The sequence below is a fragment of the Ictalurus punctatus genome, chromosome 20 (assembly GCF_001660625.3).
Source record: "Ictalurus punctatus breed USDA103 chromosome 20, Coco_2.0, whole genome shotgun sequence".
Classification (NCBI taxonomy): domain Eukaryota; kingdom Metazoa; phylum Chordata; class Actinopteri; order Siluriformes; family Ictaluridae; genus Ictalurus; species Ictalurus punctatus.
The window spans coordinates 15,133,888-15,156,178 of record NC_030435.2 but is presented as its reverse complement, the minus strand read 5'-3'; the positions used below and the strand labels follow the sequence as shown (position 1 = coordinate 15,156,178).

The following is a 22,291-nucleotide window of genomic DNA, read 5'->3' as shown; positions in this document are numbered from 1 at the left end:
ACACGTGTGAAGTGGTCAGATCAAACATAACTAAATTGTACCTTGTCAAAAAATAAACAAACCCCTCCATAGCAGTCCAGGTCACTTATACTGTGTATACAGCTGATGGCCTCTGTATTTTCAAACCTAAAACTTTTTACTTCCTACCTGGTTGAGGTCAGCAAAAAGAATTGATTCTCACAGTAAGCTAGCGCTTGTTTGTGTAAATATATATATATATATATATATATATATATATATATATATATATATATATATATATATATATATATATATATATATATATAAATTCTATATATTTAAAAAAAAAAGGCACAAGAATGTAGGTGAAATATAGTGCCTGAATAAGTACAGTAAGTAAACAGAGTGTATAGTGTATATACAATAATTAAAATTATTGTGTGATTTTAATTATTAATTGTGTATTATTAATCATTATTAATCATTACTATTGATATTAATTATTAAAGAAAATATGGACTTCCATTTGGGCAAGCAAATCAAGTTCCCTCCTAACATACCCTATCCCAGGGGACTTGGGGCACAAGGCAGGTGACACCCTGGGCAGGGTGTCAACCCATCACAGGGGACAATCACACACACACTACAGGCAATTTGTAAATTCCAATCAGCCTACAGTGCATGATTTTGAACTGGGGAGGAAACCAGAGTACCCAGAGGAAACCCACAAAACACGGAGAGAACAAGCAAACTCTGCACAAATAGGGTGGAGGCGGGAATCAAACCACAACACCGGAAGCAAATATGCTAACCACTAAGTCACCATGCCCCAAAAACAAACTTAATCAAATTAAAAAACATTTTTTTTTTGTTGGGTTAGTAGTATCCCAACCCCAATGCACATTTCTGAGTCAGAGTGGCTGGATTCCACCGCAGCAGTAACACTCTGAAGGCCTTGTTCCATTTGGCAACAGCAGGCTTGTTTGCATGGTGTTATGGAGTGCACTTGCTTGCTGCTGTCTTCTGAGAGAGTGAGTTGAACGTGTAATGGACATTCTGAGTGTTGCTGAATTTCCTGGCACATACAGCATTAATTGTGTCTGATTTAAGCACTTTTTTTGTTTCTTTAGTACACTCAAAAACTGATGCTCAAGATGGTATCACGATACATTAAGAGCCAGAGGGATGTAAACTTTTGAACAGGTTGATAAGTGTAAATTGTTATTATTTTGTTTAAATATCTTTTTTTTCATTTAGTACTGCCCTTCAGGTGCTAGATAAGATTTACATGTCTCCCAAAAGACAAAATACTAACAATTTACACCGATCATCCTGTTCAAAGGTTTACATCCCCCTGGCTGTTAATGTATCATGTTACCTTCTTGAGCATCAGTAAATGTTTGCACCTTATGTAATATTTGTGTACGAGTCCCTCAGTCCACACTGTGAAAAGATGGAACTCAACATCATATAACCACTACTGGAAAGGGGTCAAATATGCAGAATATACTGGAAAAGCAAAGAATGTGCAGGAACTGGGGGATTTTTCTGAAAAAACAGTGGGCAGTTTAACTGCTCAGGACAAACAAGGGACTCAGGAAAAGCGATCACAAAACACAAACACAGTCGTGGATCATCCAGGTAACAAAACATAGTATTAAGAATCAAGGGTATGTAAACTTTTGAACTGGGTATTTTTTTTTTTATAAATTCAGCTATTATCTTGTCTGGTGGACTATAAATAAACAAATAAACATCTGTTATGGGAAATAGCTTATTCAGGACAGTACTAAATGAAAAAAAAAAACAACAACATGGGATTTTTATGATCACACTTATTTTATTAACAGTATTAAGATTTAGCAGATTCAAGGGGTGTGTAAACTTTTAGGCACAACTGTATATAAATTTAGTGTAGTGCTAACCTTACAACCAGTTGTAGTAAACAGAAGTAGATAGATAGATAGATAGATAGAGAGAAACTGAGAGAGAGAGAGAGAGAGAGAGAGAGAGAGAGAGAGAGAGAGGGAACGAACGAACACAACACACAGCCTTGCTTGCATTCCATCACTGGGTCAGTGACCATGACAGCTGAAAGATGTATGCATACAAATACTCTCTTCCCCATAGGCACTTCTCTCCCATAGACACACTCTTCTATAGGCACACTCTCATAGACACACTCTCTTTCATAGACCCACAGTCTTATAGACACACTCTCCCATAGACACACTTTCTCCTATAGACCCAGTCTCCCATAGACACTCTCTAATGGACCGATTGTCTCATATATACACACTCTCCCATAGACACTCTCCCCCATAGACACACTCTCTTTCATAGATACACAGTCTCATGTATGCACACTCTTTCATAGACACATTGTTTCATAGACACACATTTTCATAGACACACAGTCTCACATATATACACTCACTCATAGACACACTCTTTAACAGACACACATTGTCATAGACACTCTCTCCCATAGATACACTCTCTTATACACACACTCACTCAGACACACTCTTTCAAAAACCCACAGTTTCATATACACACTCTCTCATAGACACATTCTCTTTCATAGACACACATTCGCATAGACACACTCTCTCTCATAGACACACACTCTCATACACGCAATCTGTCATAGACAAACTCTCATAGACACTCTCGATCATAGACACACTCTCTCATAGAAACACACACACGCTCTATGTCTGTGATGGAGAGTTATATGGTTGTGTGGATGGTGTGCTGAATTCCTAAGAGGACTGAGCAGAGGTGTGTTGAGAGGAATTTATCTCTTTCTTTTTCTCTTCTCTTTCACTATCTGCCTCTGTCTCACTATTTCTCTTCTGCGCTGTCCAATGTTTATATCTTTGGCTAATTTCCTATTCTGCCTCTCTCTCTCTCTCTCCCTCTCTTTTTCTCTGTCACACACACACACACACACACACACACACACACACACACACACACACACACACACACACACACACACTTACTTCTTTCCTCTCTTAAATTGGCAGTGTTGCATTAAGGTGAGGGGGAAGCAAGGCAAAACAGTGTAACCTTGTTCTGTCAAGAGAAATGATGTTAAGATATCTAACATGCATGTGTGATGGTGTTTGCACAGGTTGCTACAGTTAGAAGTTTTATGTGTCACTTGTGTGTGTAAAGACATTTGGGAGAATAGTCATATTTGAGACAATGGTGTGTGTTTGTGTGTGTGCGTACTGTATGTGTCTATGTGGTGTGCAGGCAGTACTCTGATATATGAACACTGAGCTTCCTAGGAAATGACCTCGCACATGAAATTTTTACAAACCGGCAGTGCCCGGAGAGACTTTGATTCATGATAGTGGATCATGGAGATTTGTTCGCTTTGTATTTTTCTTCATCTTAAGCGGTCTTCAGAGTGAGAGCAAGAAAACTAGAATGAGAGAGAAAGATGAATAGAGAAAAGGAAAGAGAGTGTGGAGAGACAGTTAAACAGTCCATATTTGGGCAAAGATTAAACATTGTGCAGACACTCATCACTTTCTCTCTTTTTTGCACTTTTCTTTATCTTTATGTCTTCCCTTGTTCCGCTTTACCTCCATAAGGTACCGAATAATGCACTCACCAACATTCAACTGCTATTACCCAGCAATAAGAACACACACACACACACACACACACACACACACACACACACACACACACACACACACACACACACACACACACACACACACACAGCTATTTGAAAATCCGTGTGGAAATGTTTGATGTTTGGAACACTGGCTTTTCCATTATGGCAAAGATGACTCCTTATGTAACTGTGCTGTCATTATTATTATTTTTTTTTTTTTTCATTTTCTCTCCACTCTAACTCCATACAGGAAAAACTTTTTTTTCTCTCTGTCAAAGGCAAATGGATTTATATGCTTGATGTAGCTTGTTCTCTTCTCACTTTCTCTTTAGGATGCTCTCTTTCTCTGACTGATGTAAAATCTAGTCAATAGAACAGGTACTGCAAACAAACAGGTTTTTTTAACAACATGGTAGCAGCTTCTGTATCAGGGGTCGTTAACTGTCAGGTCCACACCCCGCAAAGTATTTCAGATGACTGACCTGAATCGATAAACATATGAAAGCGACTCTAGTTTGCTAAACATGAACTAGCACAGCTTCTGTAGCAGTTGTGGTTTATCTAATCAAAAGTATTTATAGAGTAGGGAGATATATTGCCATTCTAACCATATACTAGTGTACAGTAGAATGACAGAGCATTCTCCAAAGCCTTATATATATATATATATATATATATATATATATATATATATATATATATATATATATATATATATAATTATTATTATTATTATTATTATTATTATTATTATTATTTTATTTATTTTTTTTTTTTAAACTTCTACAGTGAAGTACAAGATCATAACGGGACAAAATGTACTGCAAATTAGGAAATGTTATACTGTAAATAGACACCAAGTTAGACACAGAATTTCCACTAAGAAATTTTGGAGGTGGCCAACGTGTCCAGGAATGATATAGTTTATCAGACAAACTGGAAAAAATCTGGTCATCTGGTTTCTTTTGCACTGTAACATTTTGGACTGCGATTGTGGTGGTGGGTAATAAAATTAAGATAAAATTTTATTTATTACATAATTCCATAGTATTCAAAATAACAAACGACAGTCATGGAATTAGTGTAATATAAAGCAGACATTCAAAACAAAAACAGGATGCAGCAAAGCATTAAACTGCAGTTTTCCACATATATTTTTGTTTACAAAGAGATATTAAAATAACAAAAATCATAATTTCCCACGCTAATTTGTTTCTCTTTATTTTTATGACTATTTTCTGCAATTGTTCATGACAAAGAAGCAATTTGCTGCCGAAGTGAAATCGAATGTGTCCTGTGTTTCACACTGGAGTACAGAGTACACATTACAGTAAAACTTGAAAAAAAAAACAACTAATTTTGCACAGACAGAGGCCCGAACGTACTTTGTCTAATGTCTGCTTCGTGTTAATATTTTTACCAGACACTGTGTCTGACAATGTTTTATTTAAACTGCCATTTTGAATTTTTAACGGTCAAAAATCGGTATTTACTGGCTAACAGAAAACCCTGGTTAGACAAAACAATAGTTAGAAGAACAATACATATATACATATGTACAACACAAAAAGTAACTGCCCAAATGTAAGGTTTCCTGTGTCTTATGAGTAAATTGTCTATTGTGCTGTTTTTCTATGACAATTACAGCGGTGTCACCAGAAATCCTAAAAGTAGACAAAGAGAACCCGATTAAACAAATGGTTGTTTAATCGGGTTCTCTTTATCTACTTTTAGGACTTTTGGGAAAATCTGATGACGTTTTAGGACATATTTATGCAGATATATAGAAAATTCTTCAAACTTTCAAACACCACTGTATGTAACTTATTTCAGAAGGCAGTTAATTGGATCAGAGACTAGCTAGAGGATTACAGACATTATCTTAGAAAGGAAAACATTTCACAGATTTTTCAGTTTATTTTACCTCTCTGGTCTGATTAGTGACCTGACAGCAAAAAAAAAGAAGAAGAAGAAAAAGAATATTTAATTCATTTAATGTTAATTAGACACAGAAGTATTCTTAATAATTAATTCTAAAGGTTAAGTTCATTTGTATGGATGACATCCTCATTAATTAATTTATAATAAATATACATAACATAATCTTATACTGTCATATAAACTTCACCAGTTTTACCTCCTGCAGCTTCAGAAGCATATTACTTGCACAGCTGATAGCAAGTGAAAGACTTTTCAGAAATGTCCTAGATATTCTGTCAGGTAAACCCTGGCACTGAAGCATACGCTGTTCAAGATGTTCCCCATGCAAATTCATGAATATAAAGGATTATCTTTGACAAAAGATGCAATCAGCTGTACATCAATTAAAAAAAAAGAAGAAACAATCAAAAAAAAAAAAAAACACAAAAGAAAACTGGCTGATCATTTTGTGTACCATCTTCAGGGGTGAGAAAAACATACATTTATTAGCGAAGCCAAAAATTAAATGAGTAAACCCTCTCATGTGCTCAGTTACATGGTTTGGATTCCCAAACACTAAATAAGTAGCCAAAAAACTTGTGGTTAACATGAAATAATAACAAATAGTGAGTTGATTAGCTATTTAAGTGCATTATTACAGATTAAAGGAACAATATATGATTATTCTCCTTTCCATGTTGCACACTGTGTTTGCATCTAGGTTGTTGGTCAGTGTTTCATGAGTTGGTGTGTTCAGTCCTCTCACTGCATTCCATGTAAAATATATCATTTGAGTCTCACTAGGATCTTTATTTTAAAGAGTCAAGAATGCCAATTATACATAAGTCCAAGACCAGGATTAGCTGAGATTATATTTAGGGAGATCAATGCCTGAGACAAGTCCAAGTACAAATACCACTAAATCTGAGACAAATCCAAGTCAATACCGAAAATGTCTTGAGACCAGACTTGAGTCCAACCAGTCCAACAGTCAGCCTACATGACATCGTTGTGCTGCACTTTATTTTACTCACTTTTGGTGTTTCCTCATACCCGTGTGTTGCTGATTCTGAAAGGATGATGGACGTGAATGATGGTATGGTTGACAACGAATGGTTGTCACAGAACGCCAGTAACCCGGGTTCAGTTCCCAACTCCAATAAAGGCAGTAGGTTTGATGCTTTGAAAATACATGATCAAATCATGTTAGATGTCCGAAAACACACTGTGTTACTGTAACTCCGTTCATTCATATGGAACTGATGCAAACACTTGAATTAAGTAAATTAAATAAACTTTTAATTTTAGTGTACTTGTCTGCTGGGAAACTGTGATTACAAAAAAAGTCAAATAACTTGTCCTGAGCTCTTGAACTACTGATTTAACCACCCCTGACTTTCATATCATTAGTACAGATACAACATTAATGAGCTCATAAAATAATAACAATTAAAAAAAAAAATGTTATACAAAATGAATGCATGCAATAATTATTTTATGTCCACTTACTTATTCATTTTTGATCTGCCAGCCTATGTTTTTTGCATAGGAGATCCATAGTTTAACATCAGAGTACAATGAGTCAACACTTAAAAATACGGCAAAAGAGTTTTCCTCCCCCCCGATAAAAATGACAGATGAGCCAATCAACATATGAATCTGTGATGACAGTTGTGTGTGTGTATATATATATATATATATATATATATATATATATATATATATATATATATATATATATATATATATATATATATATATATATATATATATAAAATATTTAATATATTTCAGTATATATACATATACAAATAAACTGAGAGAGAGAATATCAGTAAAACTATTATTAAATAATTATTATATTATAGATCTAATACCATATAAACTAAATCAAATTATTATATAAATAATAATTTAAATGGAAATAATAGAAAGTGATTACAATGCTGTTAAATATTGTTTGTGTTAGAAACACAATATGTATGTGTGCATGTATAAGGGGTTTTATAATAACCACCACGCATTTTCAGAAAAAAAGTTGCCATTCTCCTGTGTTAGTTAAGATCTAGACACTAGAAAAGTATGTACACTTTCCTTCTTCTTATTCTAAGAAAAATGTGTTGTTCACTATAGTTAAGAAGAATGTGTGCATGTGAATTTTGTATTTAAAAATGGCTGTTTTTAACCCCTTAAACCTAACATACATAGCTGTACATATCACAGGGCATTACATCGACGCTACTTTAGCCATGTTCACTTTAATTTCTACTTTTACTTTTTGTTAGGAAGTAATGAAAGAGCATGGAAGAGTTTGTTTTTGTGTTAGTTTATGCAGTAGAAAGATGAAAATCTACCAGATTCGCTGTGTTTGGCTGGTTTTGGATGTGAATATTAGCGCTGCTGCCACACCCAATAAACAGGAGTGTCACACAAAGCATCTATTAGATTAGGATGATATATGAGTGTGCTCCAGTGTGTGTCTTTGTGTGTAGGTGTGTGCATTTTTCTGTTATACTCAATATTGTCTTGAAACATTATTGCAATATATGAATTTGTGTGTGTATGTGTGCTCATACGGGCTACATCACACACAAGCAGGTGTGAGATGTGAAGTACCCCAGGCTGAGAGAGAGAGAGAGAGAGAGAGAGAGAGAGAGAGAGAGAGAGAGAGAAAGTGTGTGTGTGTGTGTGTGTGTGTGTGTGTGTGTGTGTATGTGTGGCGTGGGGCCGGTGAGCGATGGCAGTCATTTGAGCAGACAGAGAGAAGACACTCCCCAGACTGACGGCCCCTGGGTCCCAGACTCCACTGGATTAATGACCAAGCCGTTGGACAGCTCCATGTAATTCTGATAAATTAGCATTAGTGAGGAGAGGCAAGAGGGGCGGAGGTGGAGGCGCACTTGGGATGGAGGGAGATGGAGAGAAAAAAATAGGCTTTCATTTGGGTTTGGGCTTTCTGCAAACTCGTTTATCATCTCACCACTCGTTTTGCAATTCGATCCCTATCCAGGATCGTCATTTCATTTTCCAATTTTCCTTTTCTAGTCACAGGCTTTCTACAAAATTTATTTGGTTTTTCAGCGGTTGATTAGTCATTACCTGTTATTATAATGTACCTATTGTGTAATTACATATTTATTACATAAATCTTTTTGGTGTGTGTTTGTTTGTCTAAGAAAGTTCAAGAGTCTTTCTTTCAGCAGTTTCTACCATTAAAATGATGAAATGTGTGCAGGGTTGAGGGTTAATGGTGTGCTCTTTCCGTCTCAGTTCTCACGGTGGGTTTAACAGATATAGGGAGTAAATGGAAGATCCATCTTCATTTTCAATTGACATTATGAAAAATTTGCAGCACTTATCATAAGACAAAGTGATTTTGCAACACAAAGGAATTAGCTAAATTTACTACCGCTGTCAGTGTGATCATTTATTTTATTTTTGATTTTTAAAAACCCTGCTCATTTCTTTCTTTCTTTCTTTCTTTCTTTCTTTCTTTCTTTCTTTCTTTCTTTCTTTACTTAAACTCATTTACTGACTCATTTATACATAATTATTATTATTTGTTTTATTTTCAAGTTGCCAAGCATGCTTATGTCTAAATTAAGTTTTATTAATGATTGAATTAATTAATTTGTTTGTATGTTGATTTTTTTTTGTAATTAAATAATTTATTTTATTTGGCCTGCCTGCATTGTTTTGAGCATAGATTTTCGGTCTCTCATTATAAATCTCTTTGCATCAGATGCAGCTTTGCTTTGTTTGTTCAAAACCTCATCATGGAGACTGTTTTGTTAAAACTGATGCTTGTGCATGCTTACTCTCGCCACATTGATTTGTTTTGGATTCCACTGATTATAATCCATTAAACAGAGGAATCGTCATCATGTAGACATTTGAATCCGGTCACGGACACATTTACGTGCTGATTATAATTCGCATTCTGTGGATGTTTGGGTCACATTTCCGGCCAAGCAGGGTGCAGAAAAAAAAAGAAAAGAAAAAAAGAAAAACATGTCCTGTGAGATGTCCTATATTATATATTTTAAACATAAAAAAGACTGAATTTTTTGTTTTTATAATTAACTTTATTCCCTCAAAATAGGTTTTCCTCCATCCCCAGTTCTGTTAAAATGTAAGTGATTTCCCATGTGGCTTTGCAGCAGTTCAGATTTGGCACAACACACAGACCATTAGGTGACCTCACAGCACTCTCTATATCAAAGAGACAGCTATGGTCAGAGAGCATGTCAACAAAAGACCTAACTTGCTGTAACTGGGACTATGTGTGTGTGTGTGTGTGTGTGTGTGTGTGTGTGTGTGTGTGTGTGTGTGTGTGGTGGTAGTAGTAGTAGTAGTAGCAGCAGTAGTAGTAGTATGGAAGGTACATTTATCTTTTTTTACTTATAGAAGAGAGGTTGAAAAGTTTGCATTTCATAAATCTAATACATAACTCTATATATTTCATAAATCTAGTTGGTTAAACCATGAGAGGTCACAAACACATTGTCCTATTTATCTAAACTCCAACATGGTCTAAAATGGACAAATATGTACATACATTATAATATTTGATTTGCTCAAATAAATTTGTATGAAACCCCGTCCAGGGTGTACCCCGCCTTGTGCCCCATGCTCTCTGGGAGGCTCCAGGTTCCCCATGACCCTGTAGGATAACGGTATAGAAAATGGGTGGATAGATGGATGGATGGATGGATAGATGGAAATTGGTATGAAAATATTTCAAAATGTAAATTTATGTGAATTCAAACAAAATCTCACTACACTACTGTTAGTTTATACTGTATATAATCCAACAGTTAACATGTTAGCACACTTTGTCTGATTTTTGTAACACAACAAAATAGCTTATAAAAAAAAAACAACAACAACTCTAGTATCAGTTTCCATTTCTACATTTCATTGCTTAAAACTGTCACCTGTCAAAACCTGTCAAAATCCACCTGGTCAGTGGATGTTCGTGGACATTGACTTCTCGGTTGATCCACAACCCTTACAGTCCATCTCAACCTTGCCAAAGCTTCCCGATCCAGCCATGAGAATGATTTCAATACGTTCTTGGACCTATGGACTCAGGAGCATGCTTATTTACTTTACTTTAATAATTCCACCTAACCAATCATTTCTTCTTCATAATCCATATATAATGCATTTTTTTGTAAGAGCAATGTCTGCTGGACAACAACAAAAAAAAATCCACTAACCTTGCCCCTCACCCTATGTTTTGTATGAGTTGGTGTGAATTCTTAATCATCAGAAGTGTTATTATAGTGTGTACTGGTGCCATTATCCCTGTAGTGCTAATGTATTTCTCTACATTACACTAATATAAAAACCATCTGAAAATAACCGTCACCTCTCTCTCTCTCTCTCTCTCTCTCTCTCTCTAGCACATACATTCCACAGATCCAAATCTTTTGTTTTAGACACGGTGGCTCTATAGACACAGTTCACTGCTATATTCTCTCCTCTGGCTCACACTAATTACAGTTTAAGATCATGTAATTATGAATTTGTTCCACATCACAGCTAAAAAAAACATAGATATCCATGTGTCAAGGAAAAGAAAACGTAAAAAGGAAAGAGAAGCCAGAGAACATTCATTTTGCACTAATGGATCAGATTAAAAGCAAACCCCAGAGAACTTGTTGAAAAGACTCTTCATGTTGTCACTGCTGATCATGGAATCAGAGCTTGGTAAAGAGCTGGACTTTGATGATTTATTGAATGAGTTTGCAAGGTGAGAAGGGAAGAAATTGATTGTATGTACTGTAGTGCATTGGTTCATGTTGTGGGGAGCTGGCCTTGCTTAGGTTCCTGCCCATGGGCACAGGATTTCCTAATCCGCCTCTGCGTGCTCTTGACAGAATGTTGTTATGTGTTAATACGCATATAAAGTATTGCAAACAAGTTTTATTTTTATTTGAAGTTCATAAGGGGCACCAAAGATTTTCTCTCTCTTTTTTTTTTTTTGTGAATTCTATTGCCATAAATATTTCATGAGAAGTAATAAATGCAGACAACAGTACAGATTCAGGGCATCCAAGTTCCACTCTAAATCATGTTGATGATTACAACATCCATAAAAATAACTCCAATAAAAAAAAAATATATATATATATATAACTTGTTTATGATTGCATAATGTGAAAATGCTACAGCAGTGCAGGCTCTGTTGTCGATACTACAATAGCTTAGTGGCAGATAAAACAGTTTATGTTTATTAAAGATTTCAGTCAATCTAATCATTCTTAATGTCAAGTATTAGACTAAACATTGGGTTGGTGGTTCGATTCCCACCTCTGCCCAGATCTAAGTTGTCTGTAGTGTGTGAATGGGTGTGTGTGTGTGTGTGTCTGCAATGGGTTGGCACCCCCTCCAAGGTGTCCCCTGCCTTATGCTCCAAGTTCCCTGGGATAGATTCCAGGATATATATATATATATATATATATATATATATATATATATATATATATATATATATATAATATATATTGTATACACACACATAATCATTTTAAAAACCTCAAGGGCTTCATCACTTTATGAACTACATTGTACGATTTTGCCATCTGTTTGCAGGGCCATGGGATATTACACTAACACGGCAAATGAATAATGACTAGTGATGTTGCTCACTGCAGTGCACACATTTTGTGTACAGTGTTGCATGTGTAAACTGATCTGCATTGTGCCACCTAGTAGCTCATGCTGGGCGGTCTAGTAGTTTGCGCAGGTAATTGGTCTGTTGTGTGTTTGTGCTGTTTCACCATGTCGTCATGCTTTTGGGTTGTTCTACTTCCCATACTTATATCTTGCATGCATAACATGCAGAATTAAACGCTCCCCTTTTCTGTTTGTGTTCCTCTGTCTTGAGTTTTGAAAGTGTGGTGAAGACACAGTGAAAATAAATGTGAGCCCAGAGCACTGTTGAAACTCCACCTGCATCCTGAATCTTCCTCCGCACCTATCCACACCAGTTTCTACTAATTAAGCCCTTTTTGTAAAGCATGATTCTTGGCCGATTTATTTCAAAGCAATCCATGATTGCAGGACTTATTATTTTATGTTCACAATGTATAAATGTAACCAAAGTGACAGCAGTGATAAAGCTGACAAGTTAAAGTACACACGGAACTTAACAATTTAAGTACATTCTACATGAGCACCAAGTTAAGTTTACTTAATCATTTGAGTATAGTCAACTTGTTTGGGTTTTCAGTGTATATTTGTAAACACTTGAGAGGAATGAATGGCAGTTTCATAAGAATCATAGTGACAATGGCTTTGTTTAATGAAGACAACTATTTTTCTTGGCTGTTCATGATGATCCAACTCATTCAAGATGTTTAATCAATTTTGTGACTGTATTAACTAGTGAAACTCTTTGGATAAGTGTTGAAATGTATTCAGTATTATAAGACCAGCTTTGTTACTTTGATTTACTATTACTAGACATCTCAGGTTTATTTATTTTTTTTATGTATTACTTGTGTTGTTGTTTTTTTGTTTTGTTTTGTTTTTTGTTTTTTTATGTGTCTTTATGTGTTAAGCTTCAGTTGTTAAGTTGTTTGAAGGCACTTCCAGCTGACCTAAACTCTGCAACAAGAAAATGAAATGAAATGAAACATCTCAGATCTTTCAGCTCAGTGGTGCAGGTTATTTCATCCAGTGACCTTTCTCAATGGAAAAAAAAATAAATCTTAAAACTAGTCCATGTTCTTACCTGCTTCAGTCAGGTTCTTCTGACTTACTTTTGCTAGATATTTTGCAGATACACTTTATTTGTATGCAAACACATCAATTTTATGCCATTTACTCTCCAAATTATCACAGATCTTGTGTATGAAGTAGGGATGTAACTGACTAACACGTTGCAACTGAATATGAACACATATTCAGAATCAACAGATATGTTCTAAACAGATACAGGTACATATAGGAAAACGTGCCAGAAAGGTTCACAGGCAACTGGTTGAGACCAGAGGTGTGTATTGGGACTGGGATCCCATGGGACACACCTAAACAGTTAAGAACACATTTTTTAACATAAATACACTACAACATTAATTCATTAATCTTTAGCAACTGCCTGCTCAGGGTTACAGCTTTTTTTTTTATTTATGTATTTTTTTTTTTAATACAATAAAACCAGAGGATTAATTATATTTTGGAAAATAAAACCAACTAAATTCATTAGAACATGTCACATGTGGATGCAAAAAAAATACTCCTGCCCATTTCTCAGTATATACAGTTTAGACCATGGCCATTTCCAGTATTAATTTGAATCCATTTACAAATATTTGGAGCATTAAACAGATACAGATAGTGGCATTGCGTTACACCAGTACTATATAGGCTTGCGGTCATCCAGATCATTTTGAATGTGTGGTAGTATTAAAGTCAAGGTTACAGGATTTTCCTTTTAATCATTTTGTCACTCATCCAGTGATCTTGATCAGTTCTGTCACCTTGAGCACTTATTAAGCTGCTTGGATAAGCTGCAATACATCTTTAAGGATTTAACACAAGCCCAGTCACCTTGGCTTATTTTTACAACGAAGTGTGAGATTGTGACAATGTTAGAGCAGTTTACATTTTCACAGTGTGAGAATAGATGAGAATGGGAGAATGATAGCTTGATAGCACTTCCTGCTGACCCAGACTCTGTAATGAGAAAACAACACAGTCCTGATCATTATTGTCTGTCAGTCTCCTTCACTAACCCAAAGCCTTTTCTCTCTGTGTGTTTTGCATTATCAGTGGGAGGAGGTGAGCGGCTATGATGAGAACCTAAACACCATTCGTACATACCAAGTGTGCAATGTGTTTGAGTCAAGCCAAAACAACTGGTTAGTGACCACATTTGTGCGTCGTCGTGCTGCCCAGCGTGTCTATGTGGAGATGCGCTTCACAGTACGTGACTGCAGCAGCATCCCACGTGTTCCTGGCTCATGCAAAGAGACATTCAACTTGTACTACTACGAGAGCGACCAGGTGATCGCCACCAAGGGGGCCACATTCTGGACAGAGGCACCCTACCTCAAGGTAGACACCATTGCTGCAGACGAGAGCTTCTCTCAGGTGGACTTTGGTGGGCGCCTCATGAAGGTCAACACAGAGGTGCGCAGCTTTGGGCCGCTCTCCAAAAACGGCTTTTACCTGGCCTTCCAAGACTATGGAGCGTGCATGTCACTGCTGTCTGTGCGTGTCTTCTACAAGAAGTGCCCAAGCGTTGTGCAGAACTTTGCAGTCTTCCCTGAGACTACAACTGGTGCTGAGAGCACGTCGCTGGTGATTGCTCGTGGTTCCTGCATCCCAAACTCAGAGGAGGCTGACGTACCCATCAAACTCTACTGCAACGGCGATGGCGAGTGGATGGTGCCCATCGGTGGCTGCACCTGTAAGGCTGGCTTTGAGCCTGACAATGGCAATATCTGCAGAGGTAAGAGGCCAGCAGATGGCCTTGGTTTTTCTTGAGTTCACTACTGTGGTTTCATTTTATCAGCTGAAAAATCTGGTACAGTATGTTGTCATAAAAGAGGGTTTTTTTTTTTTTTACAGCATTGCATAATGTATAAGGAAACAATTAAAGAAGCATAAAACTGGCAACGTTTGCATATTAATCCTCTGATACCACATTACCCACATACATTGCACGAATACTTCATACTATAAGAGGGCTAGTCCAGTTTGATAGCTTATAGTGTATAGGCTCTGGTGTCCTCTTACTCACCTACTAATTAAGTAAGAATGTAAATAAAATAAGTGAGAAATGAAAGGAAAAAAAATAGCATAACATAACTTAATAAGGTGTTGGGCAACCACAAGTCTTCAAAACAGCTTCAGTGTTGCTCGACATAGATTCTACAAGTATCTGAAACTGTACTGGGAAATGAGCCCCATTCTTCCAAAATATATTCTCAAAATATGTCTTTTAACAATAGTGTTGGAGAGGAGGTGTGGAGAGTTGTGTTGACATCTGGTGACTGTGAAGACCCTAGCATTTTCTTAACATCATTATATTGTCAAACCATATAGTGACTCATCATGGCCTGTGGATGGGGTGGATTAGGTTAGAAATGTTTCATCATAGGATAAAGCTGATCAGTCAGAATAACTTTGTATTGGTTTCCAGTGGTGCTTCATTCTAAGTTACGAAAGTGGACACAGACAATGCCAACACATTTTCCCCACAATGCCCCCACAGAACAATGCCCCCATAGCAAAATATCCCTACAGCAAAATGCCTCCCATAGCAAAAGGCCCCTACAGAAAAATACCCCCTACTGCTTAAGAGTCACCAGTTTTGTTTTGTTTTTTTTTTAATTAGTTTTGTCACCTGTTTGTATATATTCATTAATTCTACCATTAACATATCTACCTACCTACCTACCTACCTACCTGCCTATGTGCCCGCCCGCCCGTCCGTCCGCCCGTCCGTCTGCCCGTCCGTCCGTCCATCCATCTGTAATATCTGGATGCTGACCCTGCTAATTAGATGCTGACAATGTTAGTTAGTTATTATATTTATTTGTAAAGCGTGCTTTTACCTGCTCCTAATTGACATCTCTGAATTTTGGTGGTTGGGCTTGCACATAAAAATGTAGAAACACATATACACACTCACTCATACACATTCAGACCTAAGGCGAACTGGCAATGACTCATAACCTTAACTCTTCTACTCTCTTTTGAACTGATGCAGTTTTTCACATTCTGACTGTTTCTTCAGATATCTGTCTACCTCTCTCTAGTGCTCTCACACACCCACACAGCCATATTTTGTCTCCCTAGGTCTTGTGATTATATATCTGATCCTTCACTCAGGACCTGTGCTGCCATATTGAATCCCCCAGGCCTGTCCGTGAAGCACAAACTGAGCATGCTCAGAGCTGATAAGATTGATTGATGGACATCTGCTGTGATCAATACTCAGATAGAGAGAGAGAGAAAAAAGGGCAATCCATGGGCTGGGAGAGGTCAATGTTGAAAAGCATAGCAGACATGTATGCATTGACTCACACAGTGGCACCTAGTCTATTCTAGTCCTCAGGCAAGGTTTTCTTATCACCAGAGTGATGCGCTGGACAAACTCCACAAAGCCATAAAAAAGCTCTTTCTGCCTTTGAGCACCTTTTACACAAGCTAGATTTACCACACAGTGCATTTAACACCACTTGGTGCAGGAGAACTAGTGCTTTGGGAGAGTGTTGGGTGTGTTTGTGTGACAGGGTAACTATAAAAGCCTTTAATCAATATCATTCAAATGCAACTACTTAAAATATTTAGCATTTGAGCACTTTCACATATTTATCAGCTTATAATTTAGTTTTGCACTAACATAGACAGAAAGAAGGTTAGCAGCAGTGTTACACTTGTGTGTTTGTACCACATTAACCAGACAATAAAATTGTGGGTTCTTTGGATACAATATAATGATTTTCTAAAACCTATGAAGTACATAATTCAGTATGTCTAACAGAAGTCCATTTCAGATCCACAGAACAGTGCGAGTTTAATAAATTCCTATTGGAAATGGCATGCTATATCACTCTTAGGACATCATGGGCCTCATTTATCAATCTTTTAGTAAAATTCTGTGTAAATGCTTTTTGTAGGTCTAATCTAAAGGCTAAACTAAACCTTCTCACCAGATTTACAAAAGTTTCAGCAACACTGATTTTCTTCATGAATTACTGTACCAAGTATGTTCAGGGAATGAGTGCCTCCTAAGCAGGAAGTACACTAAATCTACCAGCAATGCAGTTCAGCCATTGCAGTGCATCAGTTAACATAGGCACAGACTACACAACTACACCGCCTGCTATAGGGTTCCATTTGTTTTTTTGTATTAATTGAATGTCTATTTGGCTTCATTTATGAGTTTTGTATGTATTGCTGTGTGCACAAAATTCTAAAGAAAAAAAAAAAACAGCAAAGTTTGAATATTAAATTGCAGTATCTTATTCAAATAATATGATGGGAAGCCTTGAGGTCTCTTTATACATAAATTTACACAAACTAGATAGCTGCCTTTCCATAGTCTCATTTTACTTGGCCAGTTAAAGTCCCTATGAAGTGCCCTAAAACGCATAGCATTATTTGATGTGTTGGAGTAAATTCCACTGAAACAAGAAGTCAGGGCGGGACATATCGAGTGGCCCCACCTCCTTTTTAAATAGCCAATAGTGCTTAGTTTGCCTCGCAGCCATATTTGTACCATATTTGACAATTAGTACCATGGATTCTTATAATGTTAGGGGCAGGACACTTCAGATTCTAGAGAGTATTTGATTGGACAGAAAATAGGATGAGAAGCTGAATTGTAGAATGATGTCATCAAAATTGTTATCCGTATTGGTGGTAGAGAGAGACTATAAATTTTGAATGCATATATCTTCTAAATGTGAATTTTGTCATTGTTTTGGAGCACACTAGCTTATAGATAAACTTAAGGCTAACATCTAATTCTAAAATCCACAAAAGTTAAATTTTGATTTCATGGGGACTTTAAGTCTGAAGTTAGCTCTAAACGCACAAATATTTAGTAATTTGTTGATTTGTACGAAAATATTTTATTATTATTATAATTTATTATTATTTTTATTATTGTTGAATTATTATTATTTGGTCATTTATGATTATAATTAACTGTAATCATAATATATATTGACACATCAGATTACTGATGCAAATTACTGATGCATTCCTGAGCCAAGAAGTTTACCAATTTATAACATTAGGGATCTCACTACTAATTAATAAACGAGAAGCACTGCTAATTTTTGGTGTCCAACACTACCATCTTCATGGTTACCAGACTGCTTCATCTTGGCAAAACAGCTCATAATATTAGTATTTATCAGTGCTGTATGCTTCCCCCGGATTCTGCCATGCTTGCATTTCTGTGCAGTTAAAACGGTGGCTGAGAGATGGGTATTTTGAGGCATGGATGAAGAGATTTAAGTTCAATAACCATAACCCTGAGTTCCATCATATTCCTCAGATATTTCTTTCATATTTGTAGTAGTCAGGTGGTGGTGGCTTACTGGTTAAGGCTTTGGGTTATTGATCAGAAGGTCATGAGTTCAAGCCCCAATACTACAAAGCTATCACTGCTGGGCCTTTGAGCCAAGCCCTTGACCTGGAGTGCTGGATCAAGGCTGACCTAGTGCTCTGACCCCAGCTTTCCAACAAGCTCCAATATGTGAAGAAAATAAATTCAGTGTCCTCTGCTTGTATAAAAACATTTTTTCTTTTTTCCCTCCTTACCTTTAATCAGATCACTTTCAGCTTTAGAAGAAGTTTAACCATGGAACATTCAATTGAGATTTTTTTTTGTTCTTGAATCTCTGAAAATCCATGATGGCTGGATATTAGATTTTAGATCATGATATTAAATGGGATGGATAACGTCGAATATCTATCTCGAATGATATTATGAGGGTTGAGCAATGCATTATATCACAAGGTCTCATTGATGGCATAATATAAATGATCTAGGTAAAACTATTAAACATGCACTCTTAATAATAAATAATAAAACAACAATATATATTTTTTTAACAATGATCCAAAAATGATAATCTTTTCTTCTAGTATAGTTATATGGTAGTTGACTTTATTTATTTTTACTGTAGCAGGAAGCTCTTAAGGTGTGTTGGAGTGTGCGAGTGTGTGTTAAAGTGTGAAGAAGCCATAGCAGTGTGTCTTTTCTGCTCTAATAATGATGTTTTGTGCAGCAGGTCTCTGCTAATTAGTTCTGCTTTGATCTGAAGGCTGCTGTAGAAGGGTTTAATGTGGCAATGTACTGCAGAATGGCTTGAAGTGTTAGCATACAATTAGTGAAGCTACAGTAAAGATTTAAAAGGTTTAGTGACATTATGAAGGTATTAAGTGTCTGTTTTAATGTTTATTAGCTTGGTCTGTTCATTTTTGGTTGTCTTTACATTTCAGTATGTTCCTAATGACCCCCAGCCCCCCCCCTTTTTTTTTACAGTGAGTGTGGTATTTCTATCTGCTTTCTGTGTCTCTTACACACACACACACACACACACACACACACTTGCACATACTGTAGAAATAAGAGTTGTCAGTATTCTGTTCCTGCTTAGGGGAATGTGAATACTCACTAACAGGTGTGAGTGTGTGTACGTGTTATTCATTCCTCCAACCGTTCCAGATGTTGTGTCAGATAAGATCACCCCCTTCAGGGCAAATCTGGACAATCATCAACGGCTCTATTTCAATAAAGCTCCCACGTCCTCTGCTCTAACCACAGCTCCCTATGTGGCAGCCATGTCGGATTAACGACTCTGCAGTCGTGCTCGGCCTCGTTAGTGAGTAATGGAGGAAGCTGCAGCCAGACAACACACGCAGATGTGAACATGACACCGATGGCGGTTATTGTGGTCAGGCGTTTGGCTTGTTTATGCCTCAAGCGTTTAAACCACTATGGCCACAGGGCTAGATGCCAGGCATACATACATGACACATGCACACACAAACACACACACACACACACACACACACACACACACACACACACACACACACACACACAGAGCATAATTGAATGTGGAGTCTCTCACTGTAGGAGCTGTCTGTGGTCTGATTAATTTGTGTTTGCAGTGAAGTAAGGCCATATACATACATATTAGTCAGAGGACTAAAATAAAGCAATATAATGCATAAATACTATGTTTTTTAGGCTTACTATGAGTATAAGTATATGTTTTTTGATATTCGATACCTGAATAAGTAACCTATTAAACCTATATATATATATATATATATATATATATATATATATATATATATATATATATATATATATATATATATATATATATATATATATCTGTTTATGTTTTATTGGTTTACAGTCTATGTGTCAGGCAGCGGAGACGGTTGCAGGTGCGGGTGAGGTTTATTAAGGTTCAGCAAACAATCCAAAATGTTAAACAAGAGCAAGGTCAGAAACAGACAGAGTTTAGACAATCAGCAAACAACATGAACAGCACAAATCCAAACACATAAAAATGAGGAACAAAGAAAGTCAAAAACCAGAATAAAATAAACAGTGAACAAAGGCTTGGTATTATAAGTCAGTCAATGATACACTTCACAGTGAGTTGAGTGAGTGTCTGCTTCTCAATTCTAAGAATCCCAAGAATGGACAAGAACAAACTCGGAAGGACAGGAGGACATAGAACATATCTTTGCGAGAATTGAGATGTGCTGCCATCTTCCTGTTGCACAATGGACCGTCCCAGCACATTTCTAGTAGTGGGACAGGACCACCGAACAGACAATAAATTCAACACTGCAACGTTCATAAAATGACAAACACAACATTATTTACATTATTATTTACATTTATTTAATGAAACACTAAATTAACGAGTTTTTCATTACCTCAGGATGAAAGCTAGTGTTGTTTAATTAAAATACTTCTGATGGATAAATTTGAATTTTCAACACCCTAATATACAGTACTGTGCAAAAGATTGCTGTAGAGCAAATAGGCCTTCAAAATCATGAAATTAAATGTCTCTACAAAAACACTGTAAAGAGCAGTAAACAGTATTAAATGAAACAAAGTCAGTATTTGGTGTGACAAAAAAATAAAAATACTAGTCCTCGGTTTAGTTTGTGCAGTTTTATAAGGAAATGAGCTGTAAGTTTTATTGATCATCTTGCAGAACCAGCCACAGTTATTCTCGAGACTTAAACTTTCGCACTTGCTGCTTATTTTTTGCAACAAATCCAGCACCCTTCATTTTGTTTTTTTTGTCTGAAAAGTGGTCTCTTACGTAGTATGCTGCTTTCTTTAATGACATACAAATATTTTTCTGTAACATTTAATTGTTTGCTAGAAAACTAATGTTTGGGAATCTAAAATGTTTTTTTGTACTGACTCGATAATGTAGAAATCTATAACAAAGTTTGTACTAAAAAATAGGGTGCCTAAAACTTTTGCACAGTACTGTATATCTCAATCTAAATCATATATCAAAATCATTCTTATTAGACACATATTTAGATTATTGTGGTTGAAAAGGCGTTAAAATTTACAGTTATGGGTCAGGCTTCCGTCATCCACCATTGTTTTTCTGCAATAACTTCTGGGACTTCTGGGACCAAGTGGGTTTGGTGCACTCAAGTCTCCCTCCACTGCACTCTTAATATCAAGAACACATGCAGGTAAATTCATGTTTCCTCAGCACTTACGTTCTTGACTAATGTGTTCTTGGATGAAGACATAGAACGAGTACGCAAGGACACGAGATCGCATAAGAATGCATATTGAGAAACGGCTAGAGTGTTGGTATGAGTGCTGGGAATCATTGTCCATGGAGGCCATGTTTGTATGCTCCATTACCTTCGGGGAAAATTTGGCTCGGAATTTGGTGCTGGCATGACGCCATGAAAAGAACACACATAATGCTAGCTAGTTGATTTTAAATGATGTGTATTAGCTATCAACATTAATTAGCTCGGATCAAATAGGTATGTATTGGGGGAGAGCTGGTTTTATTTCACTTCAGGACAGCTGTAAGTAAAGTACGTTTCTTATTTACATTGCGTCAGAGTGGCTCGTTGTGTGAGAATACTTGATGGTCAAGAACAATATGCAGGATAAGTGTGGTTATTTCCCCTCACCTCAAATTGTCTGTAGACATTTCTTTCTCTCTTAGCAGCTAGCAATGAAGTCCTTAGGCTGATGATGTTTTATGCTTATGATGT

The 22,291-nt window shown here is 36.5% G+C and overlaps 1 protein-coding gene across 2 annotated transcripts in view; it reads left to right on the top strand.

Moving 5' to 3' along the window:
• LOC108280618 (ephrin type-B receptor 1-B) overlaps positions 1 to 22,291 on the top strand; it is a 380,602-nt gene that overhangs the window by 127,183 nt on the left and 231,128 nt on the right. For both annotated transcript variants that reach the window (XM_017495793.3, XM_017495792.3), the window contains exon 3: positions 14,303 to 14,984. In XM_017495793.3, coding sequence (XP_017351282.1) covers positions 14,303 to 14,984 — 682 coding nt within the window. The remainder of the gene's footprint in view (positions 1 to 14,302; positions 14,985 to 22,291) is intronic.